Source organism: Scardinius erythrophthalmus, assembly GCF_964197995.2.
Source record: "Scardinius erythrophthalmus genome assembly, chromosome: 20".
In the NCBI taxonomy this organism is placed as follows: Eukaryota; Metazoa; Chordata; class Actinopteri; order Cypriniformes; family Leuciscidae; genus Scardinius; species Scardinius erythrophthalmus.
In genome coordinates, this window is record NC_138240.1 from 1,546,844 (window position 1) to 1,569,343 (window position 22,500).

Below are 22,500 nucleotides of genomic sequence, written 5' to 3' on the forward strand. Positions count from 1 at the left end.
GTTTAATTCAGTGTACCAGCAGTCTGAGGTCCTATTATAATCACTCTTTCTTGACCATCTTTCTCCATTGATGGCTATTCAAACACATCTGTGTATTCTGAATGAAAAAACAACAACAACAACAACATATATATATATATATATATATATATATATATATATATATATATATATATATATATATATATATATATATATTGATAATATTTCATTATATTGGAGAAGATGTTCTTGGAGGCTCCTAAAATTGTGAAATTCATGCGTTTTATTGTTGTAATGATGAGAGTCTCTGATGTCTTGTTGAAATTAAAAGCAAATGTGTGTGTGTGTGTGTGTGTGTGTGTGTGTGTGTGTGTGTGTGTGTGTGTGTGTGTGTGTGTGTGTGTGTGTGTGTGTGTGTGTGTGTGTATGTATGAGTGTGTGTGTACCTATACTTAACTATATTTTGGAGACAAATTTGTACCCAGAAATGACCAAACCTGACAAAACCTCCAAAAATCTCCCTTTATGGACATCCTCATTTGTAAATCTGATATAAAAAATAAAGTAATTAAAGGTTTTTTGAAAATGTAAAAATGCAGAGAGTTTTCTGTGATGGGTCGGGTTAGTGTCAGTGGACAGAATGTCCCCATTTAGATAGCTAAGTAAACGTGTGTGTGTGTGTGTGTGTGTGTGTGTGTGTGTGCGCACGTGTGTGTGTGCGCGCGCGCGCGCGTGTGTATGTGTGTGTGTGTGTGTGTGTGTGTGTGTGTGTGATTGAGAGTCTCAATGACTAGATTTTTATGTTCTGATTATTGTAGGTGCAAAACTCACTGCTATACACTAGGGATTCTCTGTGGTTGTCAGGGTTTTGCTGTGCAGTTGCCAGGGTGTTGCTGTTTGATTCTGGTGGTTGCAAGGATGTTCTGTGCGGTTGTTCTTTGTGGTTGCTGTAGTTGTGGTTGCAAGGATGTTCTTTGTGGTTGCTGGGTTTTTTGTGTGGTTGCTAGGGTGTTCTGGTTGGTTGCCAGGATGTTGCTATGTGGTTAATAGAGTGTTCTGTATGGTTGCCAGGGTGTTGCTATGTGGTTCCTACAGTGTTTTTGTGGTCGCCAGGATGTTACTAACAGGTGGTTGGTAGGGTATACTGTGTGGTTGACAGGGTGTTGCTATGCAGCTGCTGGGGTGTTCTGTGTGGTTGCTATGGTTTTCTGGCTAGTTGCCAGGGTGTTGCAGTGTCTCGTGTGTGGCTATGCAGATGCTAGGGTATTCTGTGTGGTTGCCAGGGTGTTCCTATGTGATGGCTAGGGTATTATTTGTGGTTGCCATGAGTGTTGCTATCCAGTTAGGGTGGTCTGGGTGGTTGCCAGGGTGTTGCTAGGGTGTTTTTTGTGCTTGATTGTTAGGTGAAAAGTGTCCTGCACCCTCAAGTCTCAGTGATATACTGCAAAAAATGCTATTCTTACTTGGTATTTTGGTCTTGTTTACAGTCAAAATATAAAAAACATTCTTAAATCAAGATGCATTTTCTATGTCAGAAAAATTACAAGATATTTAGTCTTGTTTCCTAGAAAAAAAAAATCTAAATTGTCTAAATTTTCTATTTACATTAAGATTATTTTGCTCAGCCCATTGGCAGATAATTTTACTAGTTTTAAGCAAGATGCACTTAATTAAGTTTTTTTTTTTTCAGGAAACAAGACTAAATATCTTATATTTTTCTGATATAGAAAATGCATCTTGATCTAATTTTTTTTTTTATATATATTTGTAAGACAAAACTACTCAGTAAGAAAAGCTTTTTTACAGTGTATTCTGGTTGCTAGATGTTTCAGGTTCTTCCTTTTAATGTACATCTGTCTCTGTAATGGTCTTTTTAACAACAAATTAAAACATAATAATATATTTGTATTTCCATTTAACTTTAGTCTATAAAAACAAACTACATAAAATGTATGAGGTTGTGTCATAATTGACTAACTTAAGTATATATATATAAATGTGAAGTTGAAACACTTAAATATATTTCTCTCTCTCACACACACACACACACACACACACACACACACACACACACACACACAAACACACGCAGACACACAAACACACACACACACACACACACACACACACACACACACACACACACACACACGCAGACACACAAACACACACACACACACACACACACACACACAAACACACGCAGACACACACACACACACACGCAGACACACACACACACACACACACACACACACACACACACGCAGACACACACACACACACACACACACACACACACACACACACACACGCAGACACACACACACACACACACACACACACACACACACACACACACGCAGACACACACACACACACACACACACACACACACACACACACACACACACACGCAGACACACACACACACACACACACACACACACGCAGACACACACACACACACACACACACACACACACACACACACACACACACACACACACACACACACACACACACACACACACACACACAGAGAGACACACACACACACACACTTTCATTAGCATGTACATGCTGAGACCGAAGCACTAAAGCAGGGCTGTGAGGAACGCTCTTCATCTCTGCTGATGCTCTTAGTCGAAGAGTCTTTATGGATGAGGACAAATTGAGAAAGATACGCTGCCGGCTACAGTGGAGAATGAGAGCGCTGCATATTTAATAGCTCTGCGTTCGTATGTTGTCTTTGTCAAATGAAATAAATGCTGATTAGCATACTTGCCCAAAGGGCGGGCCGACTCTGACAGGAGCGTTCGCTTGCCAGATTTACAATCGGAAAATGTGTTTGATTATTAAGCCGCATGCAGGCGGAGATCCTGGAAATGTGTTCATTTCATTACAGCACACGAGTGTATCGCTGCACAATACAGAGGAAAACCTGTTTCTGTGTCTAACATTTCTGAAATAAGTCTCTTCTGCTCAGCAAAGCTGCATTTATTTGATCAAAAACATGGGAAAAATTGTGAAATATTATTGCAATGTAAATCATCTGTTTTCTATGTGAATATATAGTAAAGTGTAATTTATATCCTGTGATCAAAGCTGAATTTTCAGCATCATTACTCCAGTCTTCAGTGTCACATGATCCTTCAGAAATCACTCTAATATGATGATTTGATGCTCAAGACACGTCCAGTTATTGCAATCCAGTTTTAGTGAGCACAGAGGAACACACTGACAGTCTTTTATTTCTCTGTTTGTCTGTTAACGGGTTTATTTGGCTCTTCCCGTGTGAAGCTCTGTCGTTTGGATTCATGACATGCTTCAGGTGTTCGTTTTATTCCATTAATGAACTCAAACGCCACAGAATACAGATCAGAATAGAGTGTAATGCATTTCAGAAATGTGCATTAAACACACACACACACACACACACACAGTTTTATCAGTGCATGACAGTTTAATAATTGATATATGCTCAATGAAAGATTCTGAGTCAGTTGTCAGTGTAATATTTTGCAATTAAATCTTGAGAAATAATGCTCACATTTTAAGAGTTTGTCTTGAGGGTTAGGCTTAGAGTTGGGATTAGGTTTAGGGTTAGGCTAGGGTTAAGGTTAGGTTAGGTTAGGTTAGGTTAGGTTAAGTGAACATCAGTACTGAAGCAATTTTGATACAATTTACTTTCATTACAGCCTTTATATAAAATATAAAATCAAGTCCTGCTCTTCCTTTTCCTGTTTCACTCAGAAATGCAGCACATTATGAAGGCCACACGAGCGCCACACCACATTTACACCAAAGATCACAGAATCAAATCCCATTTTGAGAGTAATTAGCCTTAATTAGTCCAAACGTTGAACTTGCTCTGTGCTGTCCATCTTAATAAAGCTCACAGAATAACATTAAGAGTTTTCCCTGTCAAGGCTCAGCTCAGTTATGAGCTGGGAAAAATATGAGATGGGAGGAAAAATTATATTTCATTGATTTTCAGCTGTCTGATTTGTTGCCTTTCTCCTGAAATATTATTATGCAGAAATAAAAATAGTCATTAATGAGTCAAATATTGACCGTTGCATAGCTCAGATATCTTGGTCTTTGGAGAATTTGAGATGTTTGAGTTCATATTGAGATCTTTAGCATCTCGGCTGATTTAAGCACAATTTGAGAAATTGTTGAGATCTCAGAATATTTTTCTCAGGAGAAACATTTGGATACTACAGACAGAGCCCTTGAGTTTTGAGAGCGAACGCAAACGTTTTACAAGCGAACGCAGAAGTTTTATGAGTGAACGCAAACGTTTTACAAGCGAACGCAAACGTTTTACAAGCGAACGCAAACGTTTTACAAGCGAACGCAGAAGTTTTACAAGTGAACGCAGAAGTTTTACAAGCGAACGCAGAAGTTTTACAAGCGAACGCAGAAGTTTTACAAGCGAACGCGGAAGTTTTACAAGCGAACGCAGAAGTTTTACAAGCGAACGCAGACGTTTTGTGAGCGAACACAAACGTTTTAAGAGCGAACGCAAACGTTTTACGAGCAAATGCACAAGTTTTACAAGCGAACGCAGAAGTTTTACAAGCGACTGCAGAAGTTTTATGAGTGAACGCAAACGTTTTACAAGCGAACGCGGGAGATTTGAGAGCGAACTCAAACGTTTTACAAGCGAACGCAGAAGTTTTGTGAGCGAACACAAACGTTTTACAAGTGAACGCAGAAGTTTTGTGAGTGAACGCAAACGTTTTACAAGTGAACGCAGAAGTTTTGTGAGCGAACACAAACGTTTTACAATCGAACACAAGTTTTGTGAGCGAACACAAACGTTTTACAATCGAACACAAGTTTTGTGAGTGAACGCAAACGTTTTACAAGCGAACGCAGAAGTTTTGTGAGCGAACACAAACGTTTTACAATCGAACACAAACGTTTTACAATCGAACACAAGTTTTGTGAGCGAACGCAAACGTTTTACAAGCGAACGCAGAAGTTTTACAAGTGAACGCAGAAGTTTTACAAGCGAACGCAGAAGTTTTACAAGCGAACGCGGAAGTTTTACAAGCGAACGCGGAAGTTTTACAAGCGAACGCAGAAGTTTTACAAGCGAACGCAGACGTTTTGTGAGCGAACACAAACGTTTTAAGAGCGAACGCAAACGTTTTACGAGCAAATGCACAAGTTTTACAAGCGAACGCAGAAGTTTTACAAGCGACTGCAGAAGTTTTATGAGTGAACGCAAACGTTTTACAAGCGAACGCGGGAGATTTGAGAGCGAACTCAAACGTTTTACAAGCGAACGCAGAAGTTTTGTGAGCGAACACAAACGTTTTACAAGTGAACGCAGAAGTTTTGTGAGTGAACGCAAACGTTTTACAAGCGAACGCAGAAGTTTTGTGAGCGAACGCAAACGTTTTACAATCGAACACAAGTTTTGTGAGTGAACGCAAACGTTTTACAAGCGAACGCAGAAGTTTTGTGAGCGAACACAAACGTTTTACAATCGAACACAAGTTTTGTGAGTGAACGCAAACGTTTTACAAGTGAACGCAGAAGTTTTGTGAGTGAACGCAAACGTTTTACAAGCGAACGCAGAAGTTTTGTGAGCGAACACAAACGTTTTACAATCGAACACAAGTTTTGTGAGTGAACGCAAACGTTTTACAAGCGAACGCAGAAGTTTTGTGAGTGAACGCAAACGTTTTACAAGCGAACGCAGAAGTTTTGTGAGTGTACGCAAACGTTTTACAAGCGAACGCAGAAGTTTTGTGAGTGAACGCAAACGTTTTACAAGTGAACGCAGAAGTTTTGTGATTGAACACAAACGTTTTACAAGCGAACAAAAGTTTTGTGAGCGAACGCAAACGTTTTACAAGCGAACGCGGGAGTTTTGTGAGCGAACGGAAATGTTTTACAAACGAACGCAGAAGTTTTGAGAGCGAACACAAAAGTTTTACAAGCGAACGCAGAAGTTTTACGAGGGAACGCAGAAGTTTTGTGAGCGAACGCAAATGTTTTACAAGCGAACGCAGGAGTTTTGTGAGCGAACGGAAATGTTTTACAAGCGAACGCAGAAGTTTTGAGAGCGAACACAAACGTTTTACAAGCGAACGCAGAAGTTTTGAGAGCGAACACAAACGTTTTACAAGCGAACGCAGAAGTTTTGTGAGTAACGCAAACGTTTTACAAGCGAACGCAGAAGTTTTGTGAGCGAACACAAACGTTTTACAAGCGAACGCAGAAGTTTTGTGAGTAACGCAAATGTTTTACAAGCGAACGCAGAAGTTTTGAGAGCGAACACAAACGTTTTACAAGCGAACGCAGAAGTTTTGTGAGTAACGCAAACGTTTTACAAGCGAACGCAGAAGTTTTGAGAGCGAACACAAACGTTTTACAAGCGAACGCAGAAGTTTTGTGAGTAACGCAAATGTTTTACAAGCGAACGCAGAAGTTTTGTGAGCGAACGCAAACGTTTTACAAGCGAACGCAGAAGTTTTGTGAGCGAACGCAAACGTTTTACAAGCGAACGCAGAAGTTTTTATGAGCGAACGCAAACGTTTTACAAGCGAACGCAGAAGTTTTGAGAGCGAACACAAACGTTTTACAAGCGAACGCAGAAGTTTTATGAGTGAACGCAAACGTTTTACAAGCGAACGCAGAAGTTTTGTGAGCCAACGCAAATGTTTTACAAGCGAACGCAGAAGTTTTGTGAGCCAACGCAAATGTTTTACAAGCGAACGCGGGAGTTTTGTGAGCGAACGCAAACATTTTGCAAAAGAATGCAAAGTTTCTCGGGGGAATGCAACAGTGTTGCAAGAGAACGCAAAAAAATTGTGAGCAAACGCAACGTTTCTTCGGGGAACAATACTTTTCTGAGCGAAAACAAAAGTTTTCCGAGCAAGTGCAAAGATTTGACAGCGAAGATTCTCAAAAAACACAAATCGTTAGCAATCAAGCAAACGCAAAAGTTTTTTGTGTGAACTCAAAAGGTTTTGGCAAACAAGCGCAACATTTCTCAGGGGAATGCAAAAGTTTAGAAAGCAAACGGCAAAAAGCGTTGAAATATAAGGTTTCCTCCCATCCCATATTTTTCTCCATCCCCGTGTCCCTTTATCGGCTCCGTAAGATCCTTCAGTCTGATCTCCATTTAACTCAGTTTCGGTCTTGGAGAAACAGTTGAGAAAGTGAGTAGGATCTGATTTGTGATTTTTCCTTTCTCTACTTGACCTTTAAGTACAGCATTCAAGAAACACATGTTTGGCTAAAAATAATCTCGAGATGAAGTCACTCTATAATTTCAGCTGTGATTTTCCTCTTTTGAAAACAGTCTGGTGTATTTGTGCTCAAACCTCTCGAGTGCCGAACCGGCTGATAAACCATCAGACTGACTGCGAGTGACATAAAACCACAAATGACAGCGTGACGTTGCTTTCTTCACCCCGCAGGCGCCGTGTGTGTGTGTGTGTGTGTACACACCCTTTAGATTCCTCAGGAACGGGCCAATTTCCTATTTCAGACCACAAAATACACCCGCAAGCCTCAGCTCAGAGTGTGTGTGTGTGTGTGTGTGTGTAGCGCCAGACTAAGAAGATATCTTCCTCTTGTCAGGTGATTGTGTGTGTTTGAGTGTGTGTACTCACCTCTGCTTATCTGTTCTTTGTGTTTTACAGCATCCATGATCACAGAAACCGGGAGAAGGTCGTGTCTCAAGCTGAAAGTGTTTGTGAGACCACCAAGTAAGTGTCATTGATTCTAAAACACACACACGCACACACACTCATACGTTTGATTCTGTCAGAGCTTCTTTCAATGCCTCACACTTTAATGGCGGGTGACTGCTTCTGTGTGATGATGTCACGGGCTTTCCTTTGATTGGCAGGTGGGTTGGGCTGCTGATTTATCACTAACATGACTGGCTTACGGTATCTTTTTCATTTCTTCTGTTTTTGTAGATGGCTGCGAGAAAACCATAGGCGTTCATGACCGCGTTTTTGTCGATGACAAAGTAGACAATGCATTAGAACCAAGAGGTCAGTATGGCTTGAAATCACCTTGGCTTTGTTCAGTCTGTGTCTCTGTCCTTTAATTCCTCTAATCACTCTGTGCATGTGTGTGTGTTGTTGCTTTAATGTACCTTTACGTTCAGGATTTGAGTTGCGCCTGCGGCTTCTCTGACACTTCAAACCACAAAGACTGCTTTATTTATTTATGCATGAGGTACACATCGTATTAATAATGCATTCTCTTGTAATAGCCGTCTGTCAACATCTCCACCATGTGAACGTGCAATTAAGTGACCAGAAATTAGCCATGTGACCTTTCAGTGAGACAAAAGCTTCAGTCAGTCAGTGTCTATCATGCCTTCCAGCTGAAATGCATGAATTATATTTACACTATGCATCAGTATATGCATGCATGTTGGCTGTGGTGAGAATCAAGATGCAAAACTCAGATATCCACAATGTTTTTGTGCCAAATTAGTGTTTGGCTCTCTAAGGAGTCACATGGAACGACGCCAAGCTTGCTTTGGCTTCTGCTTGATAAAACCCATTACATCCGAACACATGGCACTTACTAGCATATGCTCGACTATCGCCTCGTAATATTTATTGCCATTACTGTCACGGTAGCCATGACTTTCATGGTGACATGATCAAACATTGGAGCTGCATTCAAATTCAAGATGTGATGAAATAGACGAAGAGAAAAAGCACATAGTGTTGACTATCGGCATGAAGTCTTAACAGCCGAAACGAACCAGCTTGCTTTGTTTTACGAGCTGTTTAATTGTGAATACATCCACATCTGTGCCAAAATCCAGTCATAAAAATGAAATTCCAAATTTGGCAAAATTTGGATTAAAAAAATCTAAATAAGGGCTGTAAACTTAATCAAATCACAATATGGACTAGTGTCTTTAATATGAATGTGTAAAACGACTATAAGTCTAGTAGTCTACTCTATAATTAATATGTCTTGTATAAATGTTTAAGTGAATGCTTTACTGAAGCACTTTCACCATTTCATTTGAGAAAACTATCGTTAGATACACACAAAAAGGTATACTTTAAAGTATTTAAAAAGACAATTTCGACTTTTTAGCTCACAATTGCAAGTTTACATCTCGCAATTCTGACTTTATTTCTCCCAGTTGCGTGTTATGAAGTCAGAATGGCGAGATATAAACTATTGCGAGAAAAAAAGTCTTGTTTATTTAAGTCAGATAAGTCAGAATTGTGAGATAAAACTTACCCTAGATGAACTGAGATAAATTACCCTTTTAATTTTTTATTCTGTGGAAGAAACAAGCTTCAATCTTCACTACAACGTTTCAAAATAAAAGTTCAGTTTAACTTGGTTATGTCCACATTTTCACTTTTAACCTCGGTTGTGCTGCACTTTGTTCACCAAAAATGAAAGGAATTGTTTAAATTTCATTTGATTACATTTTAAAAGATTGATGAAATTGTTTAATCAATTACTCAAAGATTGATTAAAAACTACCACCTTTTTAATTGATTTTTTTATTAAATCATAAAACACAGAATTATTAAAACACAACACAGAGTGTCTTAAAAATGAAATAGTCCATAGCTCACTATTATCGTTACAATTTCAATAAATTATTCAAATTGTTGAAGTTTTATTTAAGTATTATTAAATTATTACGTTTTAATTCAATTGATTAGACGTCATTTTCGATTATTAACTATTAAAATGGAATATGGAAAAATTAAACAGAATTTGGGGGCAAATAAAACACAGAAAATGCTTGACAATTTTAATGGAAATGTCTGTAGACTTTGAACAAAGTGCATATTCAATCACTCACCAATCAGGCAATCAGTGGGCGAAAAACTTTTTAAATGCATGCTTATATCAATCAACACTGCTGATAATGTCAGTGTAGATTAACACAGTATTGTTTTATCGTGCAGTTTCACCTTGCACACACACACACACACACACACACACACACACACACACACACACACACAGTATCATGCTGGAGGCATTGATTTATTAGTCCAGATTCCCACTGAGGCTGAAGGTGTCTGTCTGCCCGCCTGAATGAGCCAGCAAACTACTCTGTCCTCTCAAGCATATTTATCTGTCTCTTTTAGCGTCACACCTGTCTGTTCCCACACTGACGTCCTCAGACTCCACTGAGACCATGTGCTTTCCAAAGCCATATCACACTCACCAGTGATAACCGCAGTCTGTGTGTCTACACCAATAAACATGGAGAAATGCACTGAGCTCTGCCTCCATTATTATTGAGGCTTCCAACAAGGATATTCTGGGTTATTTGCTGCTTACAGTTCAGACTGCATGGCACCATCATTGAGATATTATTATAGTTTTTGTCAATATTTCTAAATTAATTTTTATATTGTATGTTTTTTTAATTTAATTTTAAAGTTTTAGTATTTTTGTTGTCCCTTTTTGTCAATTTTTTTTTTTTCTTTTTTTTTTCTGTTTGGCAATTATCTTGAATTCAATAAGTTTAGTTTATTTTCCCCCAGAAGGCCGCCCATGTTGCAAGATGTTATTATTTGGTTGAAAATAGGATCTCACAACAGGGGACCAAAATTCACTGTCAAGACAATATCTAACACAGACATTAATTTTAATGTAGAATACTAACAGCTGGCGTTGATTGGTATTAATTAACCAAAATTCAATGTCTTCCAAACGCCAACATCATTCTGATGTCAAACACTAACATTTAATCATGAGTAAGGTAAACAAAACTCAATGTCTGTTAAATGTCATAATGCTAATATCCACACAATGTTCAATTTATGACACCATTCCACTTTGAAATTGTGTTGGTTTTAAGTTGTGGCATTAAGTAACCAAAATTCAACGACTATTCCCATTTTCAATCAAAATTTGACATCTGTCTAACATCTTTCTGATGTTACATTGACGTCCAGTGCCCGTTGCGTTTATATTTTAATGTAAATATTTTATTTTAATGAAGGAAATGTTTTTTTATGGTTTTGGTGTAAGTTAAGGCAAGACACCACATGTTAATAAGGGTAAAGAAAATCATATAAATATAACAATTACTACACTTCCCCAGTTGATTGTTTACATAAAAAAAATGCAATTATTTTTGTATTACAAGTTTTCTGAAATGTTATATTAAAATGTGCAAAGTATGCATTTTCTAATTAAATATGCAGTAATTTGCATAGATTTCCAGAACATAAATCTGAACATTGGTTAAAGTCAGGTTCAGATTTCTTGTTTGATTTTGTTGACCTATTAGAGTTCAAGTTTTATTGATTGATTTATTGATTGATTTTTGATTTATCTTTTGATCACCATGTTTTATAGGAATGAAAAAATCAGGTGAATGACATATGCACAAACACTGTTTTACTCTGTAAAAACCTTCAGAATATAGATAGGAATAAAACTGTAAGTTTGGGTGCATGCAAGAGATAAAAACTCATTTTGAGAAAATGGCTTTTAAAGATATGCGCTGTATTTGAAACCTACAGACACAAAGAGATAAAGTGCAATAAAATGAACACTTAATCCTGTATTTTGCATGGTTTCTTTCCACCAGTCTGACACATGTTATGAAAATCAAATTGACCAGTGCATGAAAAAGCAAAATCTTTGCCTTAAATATAAAAACCCTAACATGCAGTATCTGAGTTGATCAAATGTTCTCCATCTCCTCGTTTCTAGACGACACCAGCCACGAGGCCGAACCGTCCCGGAGCGACGTGTCGACTTCAGGCCTGCGCCACCAAACATCACGCCCCCTACTGGCCCTCCTGGTGCTGTGCATCTCTGTGTTCCTCACCTTATAGCCCCTCACCTGACCCCGAATCAGCCCTCCAGAAACACAACACAGCGGGACCGAGGGACCGACCAACTTTGAGATCCACCAGGAACACTTCAGCTCTGCTTTTCTTTTGTTTTCCAAATATTTAAGTGGTCTTTCGCTGTCTTTTATTAGGAAAAGTCGATTAGCCGCGCAAAGAAGAAATGCAGATCACCTGTTTAACCAACCGACCAATCGACTTTGACGGCCGCTCACGGGGGATTGGCTGGCTGGGAGGAAGGGGGCGGAGTCTGAGCGTTTTATTCGTGTCCATTGGGAGCGAGCCGCTCCTTTTGTCGGTAATTAGAGCAAGTGTTAAGAAACGCCGAACACCCTGTGAGAATTGTTGGAGTTGAAGGTTCATAGGTGGGTGTCACATAAAACAGACATAAACATCAAACCTTAACCGAGTTCACCGGCTCTGCTGTTAGCGATAAATATACAAAGACTTCTTGCCTTTCGTCCTTCGTCTGCCTTCTCTTAACAAATTGCAGAATTCATTGGAAGAAGCGGTCTGTTACGCATCTCGCCGCATGGATCTTTCCCAGTAGAAGGAAGATGCTAGATGAGTTTGTTAGTCTAAATAATCGGATTTGTGTGAATTTGGAATTGATTCTATACAGCAATTTGAGGGACTTGTCTTAGTAGACCACACCACTAAAAACAATGATTTTGTATTTTGTAAGATAAACTTAACTGCAACATAAATATCTATATTTTTCCTATGACCTTTTATCAATTGATATGAGATATCAACATTGACGGATCATGGAAATTCTTTTCTTGTCATAACTGTGTGTCCGACTCTATTAGGAACCAAATGTGGAAGGGGGCTCCACTCCACGTTTTCCCCTTTCATAAGGGTGGGAAAAGTAAACGTTTATTTGAATAGGCCTTATACTGTACACAATACTAATATCTCCTGGAAGTGCTTCAAATTCAGCATTTCGATGGGGGGAAATTACGTTTCTTTTTTCATTAATGCATTTGTTTGTTCTGTAGCTGTTAATCGGTGCAAATCTGACTCGTTTAATATGCTGATGCGACATACGCAAGACATTATAACATGGGCATTCTCCTCCGACAGCCTTACATACGATGGAGGAACCGATGGGCGAATCTCACCAAAACTGTCTAGCGACTCATATTTCATCCCAGAATCAAAAGACAAAAATAAGAAATTACATTTTGCCTGAACAAAATGAAAACCATTTTAACCATTAAGAGTTTTTGCATTGTGACTATAATTACATTTCAATTAAATATAATAAAAATGTTCATATTACATATTAACCCTTTTTCCACACCCCTATTTTGACATGCCCAAAAATAAAAAGGTTGCTGTTCATAAGTCCTTCTGAATTGACACATAACCAACATATATTTAGAAAGCCAACACTTGAGAGTTTACAGTTCAAGACTCAGACCGTTATTAATATGGAGATATAATATAAGCTCAATAAGCTTAAAAATATTAACAATATATATTTTAAATGAAAAAAAAAATGATGTGGCTGTAGTGTAGCAACGCAGAAACACAATGAAGCTGAAGCCACAAGTGTGGTCATGCTTCATTTCAAATCTGAGGATGTTATCTCTAAAACTATGATTTTTATGAAACATTTTATAAGACCGTGTGAGTTTTTAGAGAAGGCTCATAAAATTCTATTGCCCTTTAAACACCTGATTGCACTCTATTGTCTATGGCTGGTGTGTCAAACACCCCCATTCATGTGACTATTGTTTTCGCTTGACAAACCTTTCATACCTCTGACCTAATCTTCATTATTTATGAATAAAATCCCCTTAAAATCCACACTTTTAAAACCTTCACCTGCTCTGCCCGACATTGTTTTTGCAATCACACACTTCAGCTTAAATGGTGAAGATTCATGATTGATTCATCACTAATAGATGATTAAGAACCATTAAATAATCTTCACAGATACAACTGTTGATTTTAATAATGTGTAAGTAAATGTTGAAACTAACATGAACTGTTTATTGTTAGTTCATGTTAACTAACTAATGTCACCAAGTCAAACCTTATTGTAAAGCGTTTCATTAGCAGACGCTTTTATCCAAAGCGACTTAAAAATCAATTCACATTAATTGCTCATTGTTAGTTCAATGTAGTTAATCGAGAATTCCGAAAGTAAAACATGCAATTTTTTGTGTTTTTTTTTTTTATTGGAGAATCAAGGATGTTACATTTTACAGGAAGTGAAACAGTTCTCCAGTTTCATCTTATCTTAAACAACTAAAACCTTATACAAACCCAATGCAATTTTAACAGTCAGGCTTCAATTTCTTCATGAAAAATGTAATTTTGTGATCTGGTATAAAATGTGATCCGGACATGTTTTTTTGTGTGTGTGTGTGAGATTCACCCAAATAGACTTTAAACTTGTTTGCCTGGTCACTCCCTTCGCCACGTTTCAGTTTAAGACCCTCAATGAGCCGTCCAGAGCTCGTGTTGCGAGACTGAAGATTGAAATGGACGTTTCTCCGGGGAGGGAGGGTTCAGTCAGAGAATACGCATTCCTAACAATAAACAATACTGTGGACTTTTCAAACAGTCGCAAATTGGATAATGTGTTCTGCCTTTTTGATTCTCAATAGGCCTGTTTGGCTCTGCTAGTCCTGCCACGCTCGCGGAGATAAACTGCGTTTCGTGTTTGTTTTAGTTTGAACAGTAACAATGCGATTTCAGCAGCTCGGCTTCGCGACATCAGGACTAGAGGAAACACACCATATGTGCTCCGTTTCATGGTTTACATTAGAAACTATGAAAGAAACTTTTGAAAATCAGCTTCAGTAGTATTTGTATCATTTGTACTCCAATTATTACCATTAATACCATGCTTTGTACACACTTTGAACTGGGAAACAAGAATCAGCGTATTACATGGATACTGTGTATCCTGAAGTAGTCGAAAACATAACATTATAGTGTTAGAATACTACTTGTTTTTTGTACCTTTCTGGAGGACAAGAAGAAAAAAAAACTAGACACTTCATAAAACATTGATCGTTATGATTAATTATTAATTATTATTATTATTCAGCATCATTGTTATATGTTATTATGGATACCGCATTAAATGTTATGATCAAAATGTGTTGTACATAATGTTTGATATTAAGGTATTAATTTGATTCACATGTCTTTTCTTAAAAAAAAAAAAAAAAAAAACTGAGCAAAGTAAAATGTTGGAAGTGAATGCATACGACAAACGCAACGTTTTCTGCAGCCAATGAGTGGACACTTTTGAACTGCGTTCTGAGGCCCTGAGCCAATAGGAACGCTTCATCTACCTTTCTGTTTTTGTTTTTTTAAATCTCCTGGCAAAGTTTTTCATTTTCCGCACGGATCCGATCAGAAGAGGACGATGGTTTCTGAGTCGCCGTTCGGGCGCAGCGTTTGGTTACGGACTGTGTTTTTTAACGGAAGGAACTTGCTGGTTTCATAACGTGGCATGTGCATGGACTTGATAAAGAAAAAAAAAAAACGTTAAATAAAGTGTTCTTTTGGCTGTTTTCACCTCTTCTTTTCTCGACATGTTTGTGAAATGTTAGTCTTTCTTCTCACCCCGTAAGTGTGTGTCGTAGTTCCACTGAAATGAGAACGTTACACAGGAGAGTTGTGTAGTTTTGCACAAAGCGCTTCGGCTAACAGCGTCTAGCACTACTTCATAATGTTTCGCTGAAGGTTCTTGAGTTGTTGTTCTTTTGTTTCTTTCAATGATTGTTATCAATGATTTTGAGAATAAATCATCTGCCATCAGTCCTCGTGAAGGCCCGTTCACACCAAAAACCAGATCTATAACGATAGCGATAACTATATTAGCGTCCACACGTTGTTTGTTCTATGCGTGCTGCAATGTTTTCATCTGTCCCTTTAAACACTCGAGCTCTTAAAGCAGGATGGATTCTGATTCCAACGATATTGTTTGTCATTATCGTTATAGCTGTGGTGTGGACATTCAGAACGTTTTTTTAGAAGTATATCTTTATGGTTATCGTTATAGTTCTCGTGTGTGAACGAGTCTTGACTCTCTGTCAGGGTTGAGGAACATTCACGCGTTCAGTTTTTGTATGTGAATTTGAACTGAACTGAACAGGAAGTAGAATTAAAGTGTTAATTAGATTGGCAGGAAAAAGAATTTGCTGAATTCCAAATGTTAAAAAAAAAAAATCCAAATTTTAAAAATATTAATTTAAATATTATTCTAATGTTTCTAGATGCTGTGTATGGATAATTCATACAAAAAAATGAAATGCATTATTTAAAACGAAATTTGATGGAATGAAATCCAAAGAAATGAATGTCAATTCTGCGTCCGGTTTGCGGTTCGGTTCCTCTTCCGCTGGACTCTGACAGATGTATCGATGATGGTGTTTTACACTTGCCTTAGTCAACCAACACCCTTACTGGCGTCTCTGTTCTCTTCACTGAAGTGTGCTGGAGAAATCAAGTGTGTGTGTGTGTGTGTGTGTGTGTGTGTGTGTGTGTTGATTCAGATCACATTCACTCCTGTACTTCTGATGACACTGGTTCTGCTGTTTTCATTTTCTCTTCTGTACTTGCTTTTTTCCCACTGTACAAACAGGAACAAACTTTTGAAAAAAAGAAAAGAAAAAAAATTAAGTTCTGTATTTGTATATACACGTGTCTGAACAACTATAAATAATAATTAAAGAAAAAAAATGCATTGCTTGGCTGGTTTATTGTGCTTGGTTAAGTCGGGGCTAGTTGTCACACTCCTGTGAATATTTCTCATTACTATCTAAAACCTTACAAAAACCTCAAAAGCTTACAATGACTTGCAATAAAAGATCATTTGGTTCTTACTCCATATACTGTATGCAATTTCACATTCATTCGATAAGTTCACAATGATTTCTATTTAACTGGTATAAATGTGAACATAATGGAGTACTGATAAAGACTGGAAAAGAAATGCTTTTGTTTGACTTGTGCACTCAGACAAGCATAGAGAAAAAAACTGCACTGTATTCGTACATTAATTTCGATTAAAAGTAACATTAGTTAGCACTGATTTTATCAAGGCCTATTAAAATGTAATGGTTAAAAATGACATCTGATATTCCAAGAAAAACATCTAAAAATAATTTCATGCTTTATTAAAGTTACATTATGCATTACACACAAAAGGGATTAAATATATCACTGTATGCAATGGGATTTTATTCACAATTTACATAAAAGTGATTAAAGACAATGTACAGTAATACATAAGAAATACAAATAAAAGTATTTGTAATGCGGAAATAAATTGATACAGTTTAATTATTAGGATGATGCAATGTAAGTTAATAATGGGCACTTACTGTCTCTTCACATGCCTATAAAGGAACGTTTGACAGAGAAAAAAATATATATATATAAATATATATATATATATATATATATATATATATATATATATATGTATAATTTTTTTTAATGCATTTTGCATGTTAAGAAGAGATTGTTTACCTTCATGTGTTTTTAGATCAAATTAAGTAAATACTACAGAATTTTTTTCTAAATATATATATTTTTTATTCCAGGCAAGAATAAAAAAAGAGAGTAAAACTAGAAACTAAACTTGTAGAAACTAAAGCTTGAATTTAAAAGTATATTTTACTTGGAATTGTTGGTTATGTTTACAACGATTCTTTGAGTAATTATCAAAGTTATAAAATTAAGTAAAACCTACTCAACTTTCTGATACTGCTGTTCCCATCATGCACTGGGGCATGAAGATTTAATACGGTTGCATTGTTCTAGTTGTGTTTACCCTGTTTTATTGTTGCATTTGTTAGGTTTAGTAACGCAGTTTTGTGAAATGGAGTTAATTTTCTCCCTTTAAAATGACACCCAAACTCATAAACTATTGATTGTAACCGTGTATTGAGATCTCTGTGTTCGGTTGTGTATTTCCCAACTGTGTTATTTACTTAGATGTTTTTTTAAGTTTAGCATGCAGTACACTCTAAAAGCACGGCTTAATTCAGTGCTATTTTGTTTGAGTAAAATTTACAAACAAAGAGTGAGTAAAATGCAAGGTAAAGTAGAAATTCCTCAACAAACTCTAACTGGCCAAATTAAATTTACTTGTAACACTTTAAGGTTCATTGGTTAACATTAGATAATGTATTAACTAACATGAACTAACAATGAGCAATACATTTGTTACAGTATTTATTCATCTTTGTTAATTTTAGTTAATAAAAATACAGCTAGGCCTATAGACCAATTTCAAGCCGACGTCACAGTTACGTCACGGCGCTAGCTGGTGGCAAAAGGAAGGGAAAACTGAAGGCGGGCAATACAAACCAGCACAGATTCGGCTACATGATAAGGAGCTTAAATTATTAGGGGTTCAAGCACGAAGTGCTGAAACCCTATTGTAATTGTACTGATTTTTATTATTATTATTATTATTATTCTCCCCTAAAACGCATCGTGCAGCCCAAACCGTAAGAGCTGGAACCTTGAAACTTGGCCAAATGGTAGTCCTCAATTTGGGGAGAACCTATCAAAGTATGACCCAGATTGGCCCATAGGTGGCGCTATAGCAACCAAAAGCGCGGAACTGCTCATAACTCCTAGACCGTATGTCGTAGACTCAAGTGTCCTATATCATTGGAAAGCTGGACGCCTGAAGGTCAAAACGTATATCTCCGATTTTATTTCAGGTATGCAAATTTTTCCGCCATTTTGAATTTTGTCAAAAACCTACTTTTGCGAACTAGTCCCTGGTTTTTCACCCGATCGGAACCAAAGCAGTGCAGAAATGTTCTTTGGAGTCTGAAGATCAATAATTATCGAAAAAAAGTCGAAATTTCGATTCCTGGTCGCTAGGGGGTGATAAATTAATGTTGTGGGAGGAGCCTATTTTACTAAAATGGCTATAACTCGAAAAGGAAATGAGATATCTTCACCAAACTTGGTACACATGTGTAAGAGTTCAATCTGGGGTCACAGTAAAAAAATGTCGACGATTGATCACTAGGTGGCGCTATAACATGAAAAAAAACATGAAAAGGGCTATGACCACGTGACCGTTTGTCCGATTGACTTGAAAATTGGTATGCAGTGTCTTGGTCCAAGGTGCCATGTATGTCTATGAGGACTTTGGCGTATCTCGAAAAACATGGCCGCCATCGACCAATGAAATTTGAGCACCTATTAGACAAGGTTAACGGAGGCCGATCGGAACGAAACTCGATGGGCATGTTCAACTCATGGCCCTAGAGGTCTGTAAGAATTTTGAAAGAAATCGGCCACTAGTTGGCGCTAACGAGTTTTATGGCTCTGTAATCACGTGGTGTTACACTTATTGTCACAAAATGCATATCATTTGATAGATCTGCTCATGCTGAACAACTTTGCCTCAAGAACCATTGCTGTCAATCAAACCGTTCATTAAATATTCGCAATTATGTTAAAAACCTACTTTTGCGAACTAGTCCTAGGTTTTTTGCCCGATCGGAACAAGACCAGTCTAGGGTAATTCTCTGGACTCTCTAGATCAATAATTATCAAAAAAAGTTCAACTTTAGCATTTTTCGCATGGGTATATTGGGTCATAATGAAAATGGGCGTGGCAAAATGCATTTAAAAGCCTATAAATCCTAAACGAAAACTCAGAACTTCACAAAAATTGGTGAGCATATGTACCATAACAGTCTAAACAAGCATGTAAAATTTCATGAAGATCGTACGATAGGTGGCGCTATAACTGTTAAAAAGCTTTGAAAACCATATATTTCCTATGGTAAATTGCCTGTTTTGGCTGTAAATGGTCTTTTCCATCTATTATTTCAGTGGTTAAAAGCTTTACAAATAAAACTTAATGTCTTAAATGCTTATGTGCTTAAAGGCCTTAAATGCTTGAACCCCGATAAATGCTGCTTGCAGCTTTAATTATTATTGTTATTAAATGTCATCTTGTTGTGTTGTTGGGTACAAGAATCAACGGAGAACAGGCTCCAATTTGAAATTTTATCGCATAATGTCTTCTAAATGATTGTGATTATTTGTGAATCATCTATGATTTTATACATAGTTTTGATTGATTGTGACTATACTTTTTGAAGAACCTGGTAAAAAACGGTAATCAAATACATAGTTAAAAAATGAATATGCTGTATCTGGAATTTTTATTTAATCACATCGTTAAAATTGCACCGTAATGTCACTTACATCGTCTTTGTGTCTGGCCGTGGCGCTGGCTAGGCAGAACTGCGGATCATAGGCTACCACACAAGGCTTAAATTGTACGTGACCGTTACAGTTATAAGCATCTAAAGATTTATATGCCCTCAGTTTCTCTTTACACTCAGTTTCTCTATCGGGTAGGTGTAGAAGTCAGGCCACTCAACCGGAGCTAGCGTTGACGTTAATCCTGTCAGATCGTCCATTCATTGACTGAGCGCTTACAGGTCAGCCAATCTGGGATGTACGTTAAAATAAAATTTTCCAAATAACAATCGCGGTCCTGGACAGTGAGTGACCTTGCACATTAAGATAAAATCGGATTTTCTCCAGTCATTATTAAAAAAACAAGCTTACAAAACTTGCAAACCAACGTTAGTAAAGCGGCCAGAGGGATCGTTCTGCCACCACCTAAGCTCCGCCCACACAAAAACGTCACCATGTTTACCAACTGAAAATTGGTCTATACTCCAAACTTGTAAACACTGAGTCGGCACTTCCGACTACGTCACGCGTGACCTTTCCAACGAGCGTGAGAGATAGTACAAGACGGAAATTTGTGGTTAAAAAGTATATAATTTTTCTTTTCTTTTGAAAATGACCGATCGTTTCGCTAGATAAGACCCGTATTCTCGGCTGGGATCGTGTCGAGACTTTGAAGCTGCATTGAAACTCACATTTGAACCTTCAAACCGTTGGTTGCCATATATGGAGAAAAATCCTGGAATGTTTTCCTCAAAAACCTTCATTTCTTTTCGACTGAAGAAAGAAAGACATGGACATCTTGGATGACATGGGGGAGAGTAAATGATCAGGATTTTTATTTATTTATTTGAAAGTCAACTAGCCTACTCCTTTAACTAATGTTTACATGAAACCTTATAGTGAAGTCTTACGGTCATCAAATATCAACACACTCCTGCAGGGCCGCTTGTGAAGGTTAACACTGATGGACTACTGGTAAAGATGAATCTGTTTATTATCTGTTTAGTGTGTGTGTGTGTGTGTGTGTGTGGCTCTGATGACATCATCAGTTAGCGAGGCCAGCGTTTACGTTCACGTCTCACGGGCTCTTTGACCGCGGGTCATAAATTTGATTCTAATGATTTTGTCATTCCGTTCAAACAATAACTCTCCAGCACACGCTTTTATTTGACCGTTGATTTATGCCTTTAATACTTTGATGGCAAAAATAGTTTAACTCCACTCCGTAATGATGCGGGGAATGAAATACTGGCTCAATTCATTTTTCAGATTTAATTAGTTTATTTTATAGCGCTATCCATCAGCATTGTGTAAATATATATGAGGAATATGTGGCAGTGCAGAACGCATTGAGAGGAATATGTTTTACAGTTGATTTCCTGTGAAATAAATGTTTGAATTATTCATGAGCCTTTCATAAGTTTAATCATATTCTTAGGCCAGTTCTTAAAGACGGCTCACCCATCATTCAACCTTCATTTAAAAAAAAAAAAAAAATGCATAATTAGATAATCTTCTAAATGACCTCTCATCAAAAACAACAATTTACCTTAATTTAGCCTATGTTATTCAAGGATTAATTATTTAATGCAATCATGTCAACAGATCTAATTCTGTTTCGAAATCGCAGCAGGTTACAATCATACAAATCCACAGCTAGAGAAAACAAACATTTGCGTTATACTTTAGACACATTTTAATATTGTTGCAACTTCTGAAACCATTTGATAAGATGGTTTGGTAATACTTTACAAAATGATCCCATACATTAATACATTAACATCAACTACTGTAAGTTCATCTTAGCTCAGCTCCATTGACTAATATTAACACATAGGCTACTATTTTTATTTTAATAATGCATTTGTAAATGTTGAAATCAATATGAACTAAGACTAATAAACATAATAGTTCACGTTAAAGGGGTCCTATTTAGCTTTTTTCCATGTTTTTCTATAGTAAGCACTGTTTCTGAACTCCCTGAAACGCCTCCATTGTAGTCTTGAGTTTCTTCCGGGAACGAACACGTCACAATATTCCTCATTTAAATAATTAATATGCAGAATAAAGGGGCGGGGCCTGGATGAGTTAGTCAGTAGTGTGTTAAACTGACGGTTATGGTAAGGGGTGGGACATTTCCCAAACACACTAGAAGTGCTTGACCAGTCACAACAAGCTTCTCCAGCCAACCAATCAGAGCACAGTGTGCTTTTCAGAAGGAGGGGCTTCATAGAGACAGGAAGTAAACAGAGCGTTACTGACAGACTGGGAAGAGAGGAGCCGCAACAATGGAGAATATGAGGAAAATAATCAACATTAAAGCAGGAAAGCCCGTTCTAGTAGAGCCTGAAAACAACATGAAGATTTTGTAAAATATTATAATAGGTTGTCTTTAACTAATGTAGTTACTAATGTTACCAAGTGGAACCTTGTAAAGTGTTACCGATGGTTTAAAGGG

The 22,500-nt window shown here is 37.4% G+C and overlaps 1 protein-coding gene across 2 annotated transcripts in view; it reads left to right on the top strand.

Annotated features, from left to right (window-relative positions):
• efna5b (ephrin-A5b) overlaps positions 1–13,294 on the top strand; it is a 123,677-nt gene extending 110,383 nt beyond the window's left edge. Inside the window, exons 3-5 of one of the 2 annotated variants that reach the window (XM_081349509.1) lie at positions 7,653–7,718; positions 7,935–8,012; positions 11,689–13,294. In XM_081349509.1, the coding sequence (XP_081205635.1) occupies positions 7,653–7,718; positions 7,935–8,012; positions 11,689–11,813 (269 nt within the window). In that variant the 3' untranslated portion in view covers positions 11,814–13,294. The remainder of the gene's footprint in view (positions 1–7,652; positions 7,719–7,934; positions 8,013–11,688) is intronic. The other variant, XM_081349510.1, reaches the window with a different exon arrangement.
• The last annotated feature ends 9,206 nt before the right edge of the window (positions 13,295–22,500 follow it).